Source organism: Amphiura filiformis, chromosome 14 (genome assembly GCF_039555335.1).
Source record: "Amphiura filiformis chromosome 14, Afil_fr2py, whole genome shotgun sequence".
NCBI classification, from domain to species: Eukaryota; Metazoa; Echinodermata; class Ophiuroidea; order Amphilepidida; family Amphiuridae; genus Amphiura; species Amphiura filiformis.
In genome coordinates this window covers 65,993,049-66,011,571 of record NC_092641.1, presented here as the reverse complement: position 1 = coordinate 66,011,571, position 18,523 = coordinate 65,993,049, and the positions used below count along the sequence as shown (strand labels likewise).

The 18,523-nt window shown below is 35.1% G+C and overlaps 1 protein-coding gene across 1 annotated transcript in view; it reads right to left on the bottom strand.

Annotated features, from left to right (window-relative positions):
* The window catches only part of LOC140169586 (nephrin-like), a 46,390-nt gene extending 28,256 nt beyond the window's left edge, over nucleotides 1-18,134 (bottom strand). Inside the window, exons 1-9 of the mRNA XM_072192850.1 lie at nucleotides 18,119-18,134; nucleotides 17,585-17,893; nucleotides 16,889-17,152; nucleotides 16,503-16,781; nucleotides 15,250-15,561; nucleotides 14,323-14,631; nucleotides 12,923-12,943; nucleotides 12,277-12,510; nucleotides 11,180-11,311 (exon numbers count right to left, since the gene is read on the bottom strand). Of these exons, the coding sequence (XP_072048951.1) occupies nucleotides 11,180-11,311; nucleotides 12,277-12,510; nucleotides 12,923-12,943; nucleotides 14,323-14,631; nucleotides 15,250-15,561; nucleotides 16,503-16,781; nucleotides 16,889-17,152; nucleotides 17,585-17,893; nucleotides 18,119-18,134 (1,876 nt within the window). The remainder of the gene's footprint in view (nucleotides 1-11,179; nucleotides 11,312-12,276; nucleotides 12,511-12,922; nucleotides 12,944-14,322; nucleotides 14,632-15,249; nucleotides 15,562-16,502; nucleotides 16,782-16,888; nucleotides 17,153-17,584; nucleotides 17,894-18,118) is intronic.
* Between the last annotated feature and the right edge of the window lie 389 nt (nucleotides 18,135-18,523).

The following is an 18,523-nucleotide window of genomic DNA, read 5'->3' as shown; positions in this document are numbered from 1 at the left end:
TCTACCCGTATTCGTTTATTATGCCGTTTTACCTATGACGATTGAAATCGAAACAAGAACAAAATAAAAACCCGAACATTTGGCTGCGAGATCATGTATCAAAGCATACTTTTATTGGAAGGTAAATTTGTCAGGAAAACTAAATATAAACACATATTTGGTTTAAAAACGACAGTTTTCGAGAAAATCACAAACAAACTCCAACAAAATAGGTCACTGGCAATAGGACTAAATAGGTGCTGACCCATTTCGCTGTGTTACCTAGGTAACAAAATGACCTACATAGTGAACATTTTTCTTTGTTTGGATTGTTATAATGAGACAAACTTGAGGCCATTTTCGTCAAAATCGGAGGATATTTCTGTTTTGACCTCTATGGAGCCCAAATGATGTTGACCATCGACCTTTTCGCTAATAACTCCAGAAAAATAGTTCAGAGTATATATTTTGTGAATCTTTATGCCATGCATGACCAGAGGAATAGTTTATGATAGGTTTTAAGGGCTGGGGTAAGGGCAAACTAAAAGTACTGGTAACTAGAGAGAAAAAGCGACGCGGAATCCCAAATCACAGCACCAGGTAATGACCGGGTCACCAAGTGAAAATGTGCATTTATTTTGGAAGGTTCGTGTTTGTTTTCAATTTTGGGGCGTTTTTTCCGAAATTTGATATTTTGGTGATATTTCAAGAAGGCGACATGCCAAAGACAAATCTTTTTGCGCATACTTTGTTATTGCTAATACAACTCTTTTCTGCATACCCTTGTTACAATTCGTTTTGGTGATTTAGTAATATATATTATAAATTTTGTGACTGCATTTTGGCGTTTTCGATGCGATTTTAGGCTTACCGGGATTTAACTTTGCACAGTGTCAACACCCTATATTATAAATATTTTTTTATACAGCTCCATACTCCATTGGTGATCAATATTCTATTGTTGACACAGATAAAGAAAGTTTACATATGCATTGTGTCATAGGCGTGTGATTGAATATATTCTATACAAACACCTGGATCTTAGGTGAATGTGCTATATGTGTTCCTTTATATAATTTTAATTCTCAAAATTAAATATATTACAATTTTAACTTACGATTTTAAAATCGTTACGCATAAAATGCAGTAAAAATATATCCAGATCAAACAGCAATGGCCGCTAATTAGTGTATTTAATTTCAAGTTAGTGTATTAAAAACAAAACCTGGGTTTTACCTGAAAACAAATCGAATTTATCTCATATGATAGTCGTATGATGCTTAGCCTGAGTCGCTCGGCCTATCTCGAACAAAATCGCCATGCGTAGCTATTGAAAAACGAGAGGATTCGCCGTACTATCACGGCAATTTTTGACACGAAGATATAGGGATGATGACGCTGTGCGTTGATATCCGGTCCTGCTCCTTTTATAATTTTACTTTGATCGTCGGCTTTCGTAAATAACAAAATGTAGATTGGCTCTGAATAAGTGTCGTAGTCCTCTCGGTGGGTTTTTTCATGATATAATTACTTTGAATTCCATGTAACAACCGAAAATTACCTCTGAATTCAGGGTTCAAGGCAGCTTTCGGAATAGCCGTAGACTCAAAAAAGTGCACGAGTGGTGACTATGGTTTTATACTTCCCGCATTGATGATTGCGTCTACGCCTAATATACTTCTTTGTGGAATTATGTTGACTGTATCAAGGTCACAAGAATTGGATACATGTCAATGACCGTTTGGTTAGTATGACTTCAGGGATAGACCCTTTGTGCGTCTTTCTATTATGTATGATCTTGTGATGTGCCCTAAGTAATTTAATTTGATGATTTATCTTTGTTTACAAAGTTACATGAGTGATGACATTTTGGGGGAATTCCCCTCTCAAATTGAGCAAAACAAGTTGAATCATATCTAATTTGGAATCATATGGGAATACCCCTAGAGATTGTAAAGTGAAGATGATATCACGGGATTCCCCTCAGGAAGTGATGTCAGGGGATTCACCTCAGGAAATGATGTCATGTGAAAGGTTAATGTTATAATTAAGGCTTGTGAATTTCCAAGATCACATTTGGCTATTAATATTTGGGATTTCCCACTGCTTGATATATAAGAAAATGTAAGCACAATTATTATACACAGTTGGTAGTGTTGATCTGGGCTAGCTAGCTAATATGCTTACAGTCCAATTCCTTCAAAGAAAGGAAATTGCAAACCAGAAATATTTTATGTAGTCAAAGTACTACTATTTGCCAGTATTGTCGGAGAAGATCTAGAATACGTCAAAGAACGTACTTCTTCCAAGAAAGGAATATATATTCTTCTGTCGACTTGCTGAAGTCTGGTGTTTTGATTCAACGCAACTGTCAAAATAAGTGGGGACAATTGCATCGCAGTCCTGCTTCCTGAAGATATTGTGTGAAAGGTGGAAATAGCACCAATTTTGGAGAAAGCAGCGCAAAAAGTTAATTGTGGAGAAAGCAGCGCAAGGAGTTAATTTTGGAGAAAGCAGCGCAAGGAGATTTGTGTGAGGATTTCATACGCAAGGATATTTATAAACTCAAGTGTACACTGGACTTCGCTGATTTTCGCAGGACAAGTAAATAAGGATATATTACATCAGTCGTCCAGAACATTGCAAGAACTTTATGATCACCAAGAAGAAGAATGCTGGCTAAGTACTAAATAGATAAAGAGTGATTATATTACATTTGTTGTAAAATATTGTACCAATCATAACGTGCTTTCAATTAAATATTTAGATTTTGTTAGCTTAATTAAACAGTGTATTTGTGTTGTGCATTCGTGTGAGTTCGGGTAAAAGGTGATTTTGGCCTTGAGTCAAGTACGACTCGTAACAATCTTTACCCGCAGACATGCGCTCGTGACATGTGCCAATATTGCGTAACGTTAGAGGTTATTAGAGACATTGCGATTTCCAAACGTAGACATCGGACGTACGTTGATTTATTCAAAACCGCTCTCCTGTATCGAAGCGAGGTCGCGAATTTAGCTATTTTTGAAAATATTCCACGTGCGGAAAATTTTAGTCAAAATCAAAAGTAGCCTGTTTGAATTAGGCAGAGACTCAGCTTACTGTTATTTTTTCAATCACTATGCCCTCTGTCGACCTAGATTAGATTATATCAAATATTATAATCTTTATTCCAGCTGACTTGTTCTCCTTCGTGACGAATGAGCACAATCCAGTTTGGAACCGAGACTAGCAATATTTAACACCGTATTAATGTACGTAAAAACGTACGTTCCACATGCTGCGTATGGAACGTCGCAATCTCTCTAATATGTTTCTTTGACATCGAGTAGGCTGTGTGATTCAGTGGCCGGGCGGTCTAAGGCGTTGTGATTTCTTTGTTGCTGTTCTGAGTGTCAATTGCTCGAAACCGTGCCTCCAACATTTTTCTTATGCTGCTTTATTTTACCAGCGTAGGACCTAGAAAACCTAATTTATAATTTCTTTTTGTATTATTTATTTATTTATTTATTTATTTTTCAATTGATTATTTGATGACTGAGTGAGCAGATTTATCGATTACTACTTTAGTTGTGGGACTTCTATTTGAATGACATTATAATTGAAGACAAAGATAAAAAGACTAGTTTGCGTCTGACGTCACTGTCAATCAAATTCTCTACGATCCATGATTGGTTAATTAGCGCGTAAAAGGAAGGTCGATTTATCTGGTGCCGAACGTAGAAAAGGAATAGCAGTAAATGGCGAAAAATTACATACTTTTACAAGGCTTTTCTAGGCATTGTTGACATGCTCGAGTGTTCGAGTTTAATTGACAGATGACGTCAGACTCAAACTTGTCTTTTTATCTTTGTCTTCCATTATAGTATTGATCTCCGTTAAGCATTATCAAGAATTAATACGATAATGCGTTTGCGTAATACACATGCGAGAACTAAGAACGCAATTCGGCGGCTTAGATGTTCGTGATGGTTTCGTTCATTTAAAACAACGGGGATGTCCTCACAAAAGTAACTTTATTTTGTTCTGAAAAAAAGACAGTTTTTCTCGCAAAAATTACATTAAAACTGAATAAGAATGAGAATAAAAGATAGGATTTTGTCTTTTGCCTATCCAATATCGTGTCATAATGGATGGGCTGGCCAATATTTTTTATCGTAGTGGATATAAATTTTCAAAAGTTGCAAATCAAAACGAAGCACGCGGTCGAAATTGCTTAGCGTGGCAATAATATGGTCAAACGCATGGATTGCTACAGTGCTTCACTGATGAATCCTAGGGCACGATGCGATCGATATGACCAAGCGGTTGTTTCGGGCTATGTCAATGGTCGCGCTCTGCCATTCACCTCTACAGGTCCGCGTGGTCCGTTTTTAATTTGCAAATATTGAAAATGCACCAAATTTCATATACTGGTATCAATCTCTGTGAATTTAGAGTTTTCGGTAGTAAATTTGGTATCAAACTGCAGCTAACAAGATTCTGCACACGACCTTTTCAATCAAACTGTCATAACAAGATCAGGTTTTGGTGTAGAACGGATTACATGAGTGCGGACTTTCTTAATTATTTTGAGGTGTTTACCTTCTGTAGAGACTAGGAAACGTTCCCTTGTATACACGAAACACGTTCTTCTCAAGGTAACCAACATGAACACAGGCAAAACCAGGATCTAATCTGGAGCCCATGTGTACTCAAAACGTTGTTCGCGAAATTGATATGTATGTACTTTGTTCAGATTTGTAAACTCAAACTGCACTTTTTATGGATTTTATTTCACTATTTCACCCATATTCTCAATTTGAAAAGAGAGAAAATCTTTGTTGTACCAGCGGGGTACACGCGCGCAACAACGCATCGAGCTGCGTAGTCGCGCAATTTGTTAACGCACAGATACACTACGCATACGCAACGCTTATCTGCATGCGTGGCGCATCCTATGGAAATATTCATTTTAAGTGGTTAAATGGCTCCGTTTTAGCTGATAAAATGTGGGTTTTTTTCAAGTTCTTTCCCCCCATTTGTGACAAAATCTGGTTCATGGGGGCCAAAGAGGCATTTTTGACAATTGGGTTACTGTAATTATTACATTATAAACACAAATAGCTATCATTTACTGAAAAGATCAAAGGTCTAGCATATTTGGTTCTTAAGTTATGAAGTTTTTTGATGTCTATTTTCTTACGTATTTTATTGATTTTTACTCCATATTTTCAGTTTCAAATATGCCGCCATTGGCCCCCGTGGACCCGATCGTGTCACATTTAAATATCAAGTTATGAATGGAAGGTAGAAAAACGAGAACTGCCGCATTATCCTGTGAGCTTCGATGAAAGTGCAAAATGTAACCACTTTAAACTTCAATGGCCACTCTTTCAATGTTCATTTTCTCGCTTAACGCAGCTGTGAACTCTAGACATTGTTTCTTTCGCAAAATTGAGTTTTTTGATATGTTTGTACTTTGTTATGTTTTTTATCAATACAAGGAATGGAAATCCAGATTTGTAAACTCCAACTGCAATATTTTAAGGATTTTATTTCACTATTCCACTCGAGTTTGAAATTGAAAAGGAAAGAAAATCTTTGTTGTACCAGCAGGGTACACGCGCGCAACAACGCACCGCGTTGCGTTCTCGCAATTTGTTAACGCACAAATACGCTACGTATACGCGACGCTTATCTGCATACACCATTTTAAGAGGAACTATCTGTTATTTTTGAGAATATAATTGCCACGGTCAAAAATAGATTTTCTTTATACTTTCATATTTGATGGACCTTGACCTCAAACTAACACACATGAGATAAATTTCGGAAAAATATCCCCGTTGCCATGGTAACAGGCACATTTCAATTTTAGGCCTATTTTCACAATTTTTGCATTTTTCAGCAGTCAAATTGTCAAGTTTTGAAGCCAGTGTTACTAATATACACAATATAAATATGATTTTTTCTTTATAAGGTATGAATAGGTCAAACCTTAGATGCCGCAATGAAAGTATAAAAATAATCACCAGATGCCAGGGTGGGTTATACCATTTATTTGAAATAGGGGTGTTTTTCAATTTTGTCAAAGTATGAAAATATACCAACTTTGTATAGCTCATAAACCATATGGTAGTGTTCCGATTTCAACATCGACCACAGCATGTTGAGATGATACATTGGTCTTATGAAAAGTTACATTTGAGCTTGGGGAAAACACATCTGTATATACAGTGTTGCCAGACATTTTCCTATTTTTCGAAATTCAACACAAATCTCACCTTAAGTTAAATGATGTGAAAATGAAACATCATCCTTTCAAGGAACATTTATTAGAAAGAGAGTTTTTATTCATATCAAATTTGATCAGTTATAATGGTCAGTGTTGTTCTAAACCACATGGGTGTTGCCATAATTGGGGTTTAATTGTGATTTGTGGATATTTTCAACTTTTTACAAGTCATAAAAATACCAAAATGATAAAGAAAGAAACATCGACCTCGTCATGTTGAGATGATATATTGGCCTTATGAAAAAGTTATTTTGATCTGGGGGCGGGGTAAGACATCAGTTTATACAGTGTTGCCAGATAAACCACATGGGTGTTGCCATAATCGGAGTTTAATTGTGAGGTGTGGATATTTTCAACTTTTTACAATTCATAAAAATACCAAATTGCATTTCTATAATAAAGAAAGAAACATCGACCTCGTCATGTTGAGATGATACATTGGCCTTATGAAAAGTTATTTTGATCAGGGGGGGGGTAAAACATCAGTTTATACAGTGTTGCCAGATATTTTCCTATTTTTCAAAATTCAACACAAGTCTCGCCCTAAGTTAAAAGATATGAAAATGAAACTTCACCTTCATACGGAACATATCTTTTTAGAAAGAAAGTTAATTTCATATTCAATTTGATCATCTGGGATGTTCAGTGTTATTTCTAAGCCATATGGGTGTTGCCATAGCTGGCGTTTAATATGACAATTTAGATATTTCCAGCTTTTTACAAGTCTTAAAAATAGTACACATCCTTAAAATTATTGTGGAATGAACGCAATATTAAGGTTAAAAATTACCCTAAGAACACTTAGTATGTGAATTTAAATTTTAAATTTGAGTTCGGAAAATATTTCCTTCTATACAGAATTGCCAGTTATTATCACATATATTCAAAATTCAACGTATGTCTCACTTTAGGATTTATATTGTTTAAATCGCTGCCATGAATAAACCACATGGATGATGCCACTATAAATGGAGTTAATAGTGAAATGTGGATACATTTTAAATTTTAAAATGACATCTTATTAAAGTTACAGCTTTAGTATTCCAATTTTTCACAAAAAACACCCAAAAAGCACACAAATTTGTCCTAATTTGGCGCTTTTATGGGCACTTTTTCCTTAATGCACCCAATTTGGTGTATTGTCTCCACTGCAAACCCACCAATCGACATACCAAAATTGCTAAGGTACCCCCAAAACCGTGGCACATCCCCGTATACCTTTAACCAGGGAGAACCCCCTCCGGCTCCGGGGTCATGTCATAGGTATACTGTGCCCAGTAGTCCTCTTTTTCTACATGAAACGGATATTTCCTCAAACAACTTTTATCAACATTTGGTGATTTTTTATTTTGCTTTAACCCTGCCGGTTAAGTATCTGCAAAAGTGTTCATATAAATCTCCTTCAGTCTTGAAAGCTTAATTTTAGTTGCTTCCTTTTTACAAGCTCATACAAATTCATGTCATCAATGACAGAGAATTAGCAACATTATCATGCAACATTTCAATGGTCATTTCTTCGTCATGCTTTCGACTCTCCTGCGAGCTCCTCTAGGGAAAGGTAACTGGGCATTAATTTGTCTGGCTCTGAAAATGTTCTGTGCGTTATTGTCTTTGACTATTCTCATATCTTTCGAGACATTTGCTGGATCTATATAGTTTTTTGCCCATTTCTTCCCCATATCTTTTTTGCAAGTATAGTTGGGATGTGTGCTTTAATAATATGGGGTAGGCGTAATTTAAACATTATCTTACTTTTATATGCATCTTTCTGCAATGTAACAATCTTATGTTATTTTAATTTATTTTAGCTTAGCTAGTATGTGTACATTGGTAAAAACATTATGGCTTTTATGTATATTTTAAAGTATACATGTTTGATGTTTTCTGTGTTGTATTTTAAGGGGTTGGTCACCCACCTGTGCACAGTATTTTTGTCGGACCTGAGAGCACATCAGACATACCAAATTGTATTTTGAATACGAGGAATGTCCTTCTGATATAAAATAATTTTGATTTTTTTTTTAAATTCGCGATACAATAAAAATTTTAGGGTAAATTATGCATATTGAATTTTTTTTATTTTTTGACATATTACAGTTAATTTAATAAATCTAATGATGTGTATTTAAAGTGTATGTAGCTGGGATGAAGAGCCGACCACTAATCAATTAATAGATGTTACTTAAAAAATCTATATCTTCAATACGAAAGGTCAAATTTTCATATGGACGGCTTTTCATTCCAGCTACATACACTTTAAGTACATGTCACTAGATTTATACAATTTACTTTTGAGATCTGTTAAATTTCAAAAATATCAATTTTTAATCATTTGCCATAAAATTTGTATTATATCGCAAATTTCAATATATGTCTGATGTGCTCTCAGGTCCACAAAAAATATGTGAAAACGTCGCTATTTGAACCCTTATGCCTTATAAAAAATATCGACATCTCACTATTAAACCCTAATTTTGGCAACACCCATGTGGTTTGGAACAACACTGACCATTTATACAACTGATCAAATTTAATATGAAAGTAAACTTCATTTTAATAAACTTTCCTTGTGAAGGTGAAGTTTAATTTTCGCATCATTTAACTTAAGGTGAGACTTGTGTTAAATTTCGAAAAAATAGGAAAATATCTGGCAACACTGTATGTTTTCCTCAAGCTTAAGTGTAAATTTTTCATAAGACCAAATATGTATCATTTCAACATGGTGAAGTTGATGTTTCACTTCCACATATTTTTTAAGGAATGTATACCATGGTATTTTGGTATTTTTAAAACTTGTAAAAAGTTCAAAATAACCACATCTCGCTATTTAACCCTAATTATGGCAACACCCATGTGGTTTGGAACAACACTGACCATTTATACAACTGATCAAATTTAATATGAAAGTAAATTTCTTTCTAATAAACTTTCATTTTCAACCTAAGGTGAAACTAGTGCTGAATTTTGAAAAAATAGGAAAATATCTGGCAACACTGTATAAACAGATGTTTTTCCCCAAGCTCAAATATACTAAATTTTTCATAAGACCGATGTATCATCTCAACATGATGAGGTTGATGTTTCATTTTCACATCTTTATTTTAGGAATGCATGCCATTGTATTTTGGCATTTTTAAGACTGAAAAATAGCTGAAAAAGCTAAAAAAAAAAGCTGAAAAAAGCTCAACATACGTTGAATTTTGAATTATGTGATAATATCTGGCAATACTGTATAGAAGGAAATATTTTCCGAACTCAAATTTAAAATTTAAATTCACATACTAAGTGTTCTTAGGTTAATTTTTAACCTTAATATTGCGTTCATTCCACAATAACAATATTCCACAGTAAAAAGCTGGAAATATCTAAATATTGTCATATTAAACGCCAGCTATGGCAACACCCATATGGCTTAGAATAACACTGACCATCCCAGATGATCAAATTGAATATAAAATTAACTTTCTTTCTAAAAAGATATGTTCCATATGAAGGTGAAGTTTCATTTTCATATCTTTTAACTTACGGCTAGACTTGTGTTGAATTTTGAAAAATAGGAAAATATCTGGCAACACTGTATAAACTGATGTTTTACCCCCCCCATCAAAATAACTTTTTCATAAGGCCAATGTATCATCTCAACATGACGAGGTCGATGTTTCTTTCTTTATTATAGAAATGCATTTTGGTATTTTTATAACTTTTAAAAAGTTGAAAATATCCACAAATCACAATAAAACCCCAATTATGGCAACACCCATGTCGTTTAGAACAACACTGACCATTATAACTGATCAAATTTGATATGAATAAAACTCTCTTTCTAATAAATGTTCCTTGAAAGGATGATGTTTCATTTTCACATCATTTAACTTAAGGTGAGATTTGTGTTGAATTTCGAAAAATAGGAAAATGTCTGGCAACACTGTATATACAGATGTGTTTTCCCCAAGCTCAAATGTAACTTTTTCATAAGACCAATGTATCATCTCAACATGCTGTGGTCGATGTTGAAATCGGAGCCCTACCATATGGTTTATGAGCTATACAAAGTTGGTATATTTTCATACTTTAAAAAAATTGAAAAACACCCTTATTTCAAATAAATGGTATAACCCACCCTGACATCTGGTGATTATTTTTTTACTTTCAATGCGGCATCTAAGGTTTGACCTATTCATACCTTATAAAGAAAACAGTATATATATATTGTGTATATTAGTAACACTCGCTTCAAAACTTGACAAATTGACTGCTGAAAAATGCAAAAATTGTGAAAATAGGCCTAAAATGAAAATTTGGCTGTTACCATGGCAACGGGGATATTTTTCCCAAATTTATTTCATGTGTGTTTGTTCCAAGTCAAGGTGCATCAAATATGAAAGTTTAAAGGAAATCCATTTTTTGACCGTGGCAAACATTTAAAAAAAATTCTCCAAAATAACAGATAATGCCTCTTAAGCACATTCGCTACATTATGAGCACCACAATGTAAACATATCGTAAGCACATTTTCTATCATCTCCCGACACACCCCGATTAATATTTAGCCCGTGTGGTCTATGTAGACTCCTTCCAGATCAGTTCGTAAACCCGAAGATAACTAGAGTTGCACTACATTGATGTCTTGTAGGTTACGAGTGAATGGATGATGTATAAATGAAATTTGAATTTAGTAGAAGGGCTCTTAGAGCTTCCAAACCTTCATCGTATGGGACGGAGGTGTACAAAGAGCATATGTCCATTGTGAACAGGAGTTTAGGTGTATCGCTGAACCGATAGGAATCAAGGAGGCGAAGGGCATGAGAGGAATCCTGCACATATGATGGAAGAGATCTGACGATGGGCTGAAGAATGGAGTAAATGTACTGAGCAATAATAACCGTAGGTCGGGAGTTTCCTTATGTATCTTAGGAAGCATACCTGTTTTTGTCTTTGATGTGCGCAATAGATACACAGAGAGAGCCACAATGACGAGAACAAGTGTAGCTCCTGCTACTGAAGAGCCAATGATAAGGCCTGTTTGATTACTTGGAGAATCCCCGGGTACAATTTCTGCAACATATTAAAGAAACAATATGAAAAACAAAAGATATAAAGCCAAATACACAAGAACTGTCTTTTTACCAATATTTTGGCATAATGGTGAAAATATGCAAAAAAAAAAAAAAAACAGTACAAATTTGCTAATTTGTTTGAGTTTTTTACCGACTTTAAACAAAAAACTACAATTTTTTTTTAAAGTCCAGTTTGCCACGACTAGTATTATCTGTACGAGTTATTCAAATAAAAATGTGCATCAGCATCAAAAAGATGCACTGCACGCGAGTACAACAGTCAATATTCTATTACAATCACGCGGAGCTACCATGATAACGCTAACAAACGCGGGCGTTACTTTACTTGTTATGTGCAATGGAAGTCAAAGATCAACAGTGGCCTTTGGCTATTGACCTTATTTGCCCTCTCAGTAGGTAAACACAGTGCATAGGCAAAACCATTTTTCCGATTCGTGTTAGCTATACAAATATCTTTTTAATCGTTGCGATCAGACGAGTAATTTGGTATGTCTTTCGACATTTTGTTTTTACCCTAGTATGACCTTTTGTGACCTCTAGCTACCACCAAAATCCAAAATGGAACCACATCTAAAAATCCAGTGGCGAGCGTTGGTCATCACATGGGGGGGGACACCGACCATGATGGGGGGAGGGTGCGCTCCAGGTCTGATGGGGGTGTGGGTATGAGCCGTTCTTTGGCCAATTTCCTATTTTAAAATTTCAGATCGATTGGGGGTAACCCTGCCCCTACGACGCTACGCCACTGTTAAAATTAACATTGGATAGTGTACTTCATAAGTGGAAACTCTCATGCTTCTACCAGAAAGAACACAATGGTTCCCACTTTGAGAGCGTAGCAGCTCAATACTATATGAGTATACCAAACAAAGTTTTTTTATTCGTTCAATAGAAAGAATATTTTCATTCGGTGCAATAAGTACTGGCCCATGCTATACTCACTCTTAGCTTTACTTGCATCCCCGCAAACTGATTCTACACAGTACGTTGCCTGAACTTCAACAACTCCATCGGGTACGTTTAGTTCATCTTGATTCTCAAAGACACACATCCAATTATACCAAATCTTGTCACCATTATGAAGCTGTAATTGCAAACAGTGAGACTCATCGCTGTATTCCGGCAAGTTGCCGACCGAAAGCGTCTGGGCTTTTTGCACATATTCCATTGTTACACCTGAAGAATAAGATCATAGCTCCGAAGCTTTGTTTAATTATTCTTATTAAGTTAATCAACCTTATTTCGTATCATTTGATTCAACGTATTTAGTATGCTTAAGATCTTCGACTTTAAAACTTCGACTTTTACGAGATGTATCATTACTTCCATAAACTTTCTGAAGCCAACTTTTATTACCGTTCTTATAATAATGAATAATAACATTAAAAACTTCTGGTATTTTTTGGTAAATTGGTAAATGCAGGTAGGACCAGTATATTGCGAAGAAAACAATTTACGCGAAAAGGGCAACTTGCACGAACTTTCGCTCCATGCAAGTTACAGGGTCTTGCGTCTGGCTAAATTAGTTACCATACAAATTAGTTTAGATTTACAATAGACTGTTATGCTGCCTTATTATAATCCTTACCCAATTCCTGTGGCGAAACGGCTGTGAATAAAAAAGACGATTTTAAAATGACAAAATGAGTAGACAAAAGAAACAGGCTACTTTTGAATGATAATAACATGGTTAAATTTTCATGTGTAAAGCTCTGTGGTATGAATCGTCTCAGCGTAAGGCGACTAAAAACACCATTTGTTCTACTGACGGAGGACTTGCCAAGTAGGGTCGGTCGAGATTTTTGTTCTGGAAAAGGATTAAACGACCCTATATATTTACCGATTTACTTGAAAAATCAGAAAAAAAAAATCAACTGAAAACATTTTTTTTTCTTCAAAATATTGCAATCAAAATCAATCCACTTTTTAAAAAAACAGTGTTTTTTAACGAAACGTAAAACCGCAACAATCACGAACGCACTGCTGCTAGTCCCTGACTGGTTGTGGTATTTTTGAGATTAGGAGATTTCCGGTCAACCGTGAAAATGCCCATCCAATGGTCAATATCAACAATCAATGTTTTAAAACAAAATTAATTAGGGTTCGTTAATAGAATTCAATGCCGCTCTTAATTGGTTATTCCTTTAATTCAATTCTTTTAAGGGATGGGGTATGAACGTTTGGACAGTATTTATTGTTCGACATTAGAGCACATCAGACATATCGAATTGCATTCTGAATATAAAGAATGTACTTCTGATATCAAATAATTTTGATTTTTTGAAATTCGCAATGTAATACACATTTTATGGCAAATGATTAAAAATTGATGTTTAACAGTACTCGAAGTAAACTTTATAAATCTGATGATTTATACTTAAAGTGTATGTAGGTGGGATGAAAGGCCGACGATCAATTGAAAATTTTGATCTTTCGTATTGAAGATATGGAATTTTTTCCCCAAAACACCAACAAAAATTAGGTCTTTGGGGAAAAAATCCATATCTTCAATATGAAAGGTCAAAATTTTCAATTGATCGTCGGCTTTTCCTCCCAGCTACATACACTTTAAGAATATATCATTAGATTTATAACATTTACTTCGAGGACTGTTGATATCAAAAATGTGAAAAATATCAAATTTTAATAATTTTTCATAAAATTTGTCTTATTCTGTTAATTTAAAAAAATGTAAATTATTTGATATCAGAAAGACATTCTTCGTATTCAGAATGCAATTCGATATGTCTCATGTCCCCCCAAAAATACTGTCGAAACGCTCATTCCAGATCCCTTAATATGAACACAAATTAATTTCATTAAACATTCATTAATATGTGTATATTGTTATATAGAAATCTTTACTTGTGTTCATTTTATCGTGTGTTGGAAAAAATAACATGGCTGAAGAAATTCAAACAGTAGAACGAAGAAATGTTGAAAATATAATCAGATAGAAAATAAACAAAACGACTGACGATTACATACGTAATGTAATTCCCCTTGCACGAGGTGACTCCTGGCTAGTGTTATTTCCGATCATGTTTCCACTTATCACTCTGATATAATATGCGATTCCTGATGTCAGACCATTGATCTGATACTTGTAATCGACGTCAGAGGTTTCTTTCACTGTGCCAGAATATAATTCTTCCTCGTTTTCCTCGTCCTTATAGTACTTGATGATAAACCACTGATTAACCCCTCCGTTATGACCACTGGTCCACCTTACTGTTAAGGCGGTAGTTTCAGATTCGCCTGTGACTATTCTGACATCATTTGGGGGAAATGGCTTAGCTGAAAAAAGGGGAGAGAATAAAAGGCATTCACGGGTATATCCTCCCTGGTTTATGGCGGATAAGTGATATAGATATTTATTTTCAGAAATCACATAAGAGTTTGTATAGGAATTTTAAGGTATGTCGATTATAAAAACCTTTGCTTTACAGGGGTCAATTTACAAAATTGTTCAGATTGTGTTAACCAGAGTGGTTTCAGCACAATAACTGAACTATAGAGCTTCGGTAACATCGTAATATAAGCTACACATAATTTTACCCGGGTTAATAACAAGAACGCCCCATCTGTGAACAGAGGCAATTAATTGTCGCTCCAATATTACACACCATTGAGAAAGGAGTCGTTTATATAGACCAAAGTATGACTATAAAAGCAAGGTGTCATTGTAGACAGCAACATACTAAATACTTTTTCATCTTCATTCTCTTTGCGGACATAGTACCTATTTTAATGTTATTTGGAGGTATTTTTGACAAATTAATGATCAGGAGTTTTCCCAAAATCTCGCGAAGTTTTAATACTTTTAAATGAGCTACAATGCAAAGTACCAAACAAAGCCCCTTTCAATTTACCTAATAAAGATATGTATTTATACATTTCAATGTTTTAACTCACCAAGTCCTGTAAGGTTAATTCTGTGAACATCGTATCCAATGCCATTACTTGCATTACATACGTACACACCATAATCATCTCGTGACACTTGACGTATATTCAGAAGCGACATTTTTAAAGTGCCATTTATCTGACCAGAGCCAAGTGTTGTTTCTATGATACTTATTTTTCCACCAGAGTTGATAGGTATTCCTTCAGATGTGTACCACTTAAGGGTAGGCTCTGGATGCCCGATGCCGATGCACTCAAGACTAGCATCCTTTCCTTCATCAATCGAATCAATAGTTTTTTCGGTAGTTATTTCTGGTGAATCTATGATTACAAATACATGTACAAATATGTAAACACATCAAAAGAAATAAGTCCCGCCCCCTCTAAACATGTCGTCATAACATTGTAAGGTTTCGTTTTTTACCAATAAAACTAACTTTGAAATAATTATATGACTGTTTACTAAGTGCTGTATGAAAATGAGATTTCCATGACTTCTGGGCTGAATGAGCCTAAATTGAAGGCAAAAACTGCCCTTTACAAAAGTCACAAAGTAGGCCTATGCTTGTCACAAAAGTTAACTGTTTGAGTGCAGTTTAAAATCCTCACCAAGTGAACATTTACTGTAATGTGTATCGATTCTTGATCATTCAGCCATGCAAATCCCCTTGGTGCAGAGTTCAGCACAGTGATCTGCAAGATGGCCAGTTCCATTCCTTGTCCCAATACACCTTGCAGTTAACAAGCATAGGCCTACTTTGTGACTTTTGGAAAGGGCAGTTTTTGTCTTCAATTTGGGTTCATTCAGCCATGAAGTCATGGACATCTTTCATTTTCACAAAACACTTAGTAAATAATCATATAATTATTTCTAAGTAAGTTTTATTGGTACAAAGTTTTACTTTACGATGTTATGACGAAATTTTCAAAGGGGGACTTATTTCTTTTGATGTGTTTATAAGTATTATACGTGCAAGCATACCAAATTACTAGTAATCACAGATGAATCGGATTATCTTCCGAGCACGCTTCACAGAATTTGAAACTTTCCATTCCGCCGGGAAAAAAATCATAAAATCCACTTTTTCGACTTGGTATTTTACTAAGCCTGCTCTTTTCTAAGTTTACACACATGACGGACCGTTCTTCATAAATGAAAGAGCCAAAGGAACTTAATTGTATTTTTTATTTCAATCTAATTTCTTTTCATTTAACTTTATCGCAATTCGATTACAACGTTTTAAACGGAAAGACGAACTTACAATACACAATGACGTCTACTTCATTCGATTGCACATTTTCAAGAACTCCGTTTTCCGCTTCACATTTGTATATGCCTGCCTGCTCCTTATTGATACTTTCTAGTAAAAGTTGGCTGCTATTGGTATTAGGTAAAGGCATATCATCTTGAAACCAATAAAATGTGTTCGGAGATGGCTTTCCTCCTGATGTACAGGATAATTCCAGTCGTTCCCCTTCTTGCACTGGGTCTCCAATAGACTTAGTCAAAATCACATTCTCTGGGGATCTAAATTCAACAACTTATTAAAAACAGATCAATGTAATTCTTGAATGACAAAATTTAATATTTGAAATAGTTTTGATTAAATTGCTCATTATTATAAAGGAGTGTCTTTTGTATACCTACAGTGAACAGTTACCATGACAACCGGGGAAACACCTTCACTCCCTATTCCATTTGTAGCCTTGCATTTATACTGGCCTTCGTCGTTCCGATTGATATTTGGAAATTTCAGTACGTTTGCATTGTTCCCAACTTCAACTTCGCCTTTGAGCCAAATAAAGTGGTCTGGCACAGGATTGGCATCTGCAGTACAGCGTAGAGTAACCAGGGTATTTTCTACCACTGGATTTGGAGGCGATTGATTAATGAAGACATCACGAGGAGAATCTATAAACGGAGAAAATTCAAATAATTAAAAACAAGCAAAGAAATATTTTTTTTTATCTTAGAGGAATCAGTAACGCGATAAAGTGACTCATTTATTATATCATACATGTTATACTGAAAAAATGCTATAAAATGCTACGTGCAAGTAAGTCCGCCAGTGAAAATCAAACCTTAAAATTGCTTTTTATTTTCTTCATAACTGAAACTAATAGGTTTTTAAAGTTAAATAAGTTAAATAACATAACACATTGTTGATAATTTCTTTCAATTTTTCATCAGTCTTTTAGAAATACGAGTATGTCAATTATTTCATTTTTGTATCTAATCCAATATTGAGAGATAAACCAGTGTGTTGTTTTCAACATTTCGAATAACGTCAATATCCAGCTTCGAAACGGCATAATAGACTCTGAAATAAATATGAGTGCTTACATTTGACATTAATGATTTGGACTACGCTCCTCTCTTCTCCCGACTGTAGGGTTTCATGAAGTACGTCACATTTAAGACGAATACCGTTGTGATCTTTGGTTGGATTGAATGTAATATTACTTGTAATGTCAAAGCGACCGTAAGTGTTAGGAGTGTTAAACACATCCTTTTCAGTTATTTCTTGATCGTTGATATACCATCTCAAATCACCGGTTGGAAAGCCATTAAGTGCTTCGCATTCTAAACGCTCAGCCACTCCTTCTGTCATATCATTGATATTTCCTGTCAAAGTAGGTTCCTCAGGTGGTCCTATCAGAAAAATACAAACATAAGTAATAGACAAAGTATTAGATAAGAGTGGTCGTAGTAAGCTAAATCCGTAATCAATGCTTACGGACACGAACTCAATTATTGTAAAATATTGACATTACAGTGATTCACATTGTCAAACTTTGTAAGGCTTCAGACTTACATATCAACAACACATGTAATGCCATGAGTTGATGTTGTAGAACAGCAATGTCTTCGTCTTACCGAATTTGGAACACATTTTCATGGGCTCGCAGAGTAGTGTATTGGCGGGCTCCCAGTGACTTTCACGGACTTTCGACTCGAGGACCGCCTTATTTCATCGTACATAATGATTTACGTATAAGAACACGTTCCTTCTAAACTAAAATATGATGTAAGGCTTACCATAGACTTGTATTATGATCGATCTTATCACAGGCTGTATAGATTCAGACGTATCAATATTTGTTTTACACTTCAAATTGATGCCATGATGGTTACTGCTAGGCTGAGGTATTGTCAGAGTTTGTGACGAATCTACTAATGAATTTCCCGCCGTAGGTGCAATTGGTTGACCTATTACAAAGTCAGTATTCGCTGGTTCCCAGTCAAAACGTGCTGCAGGGCGTGTCTGTTCTACGTCACATG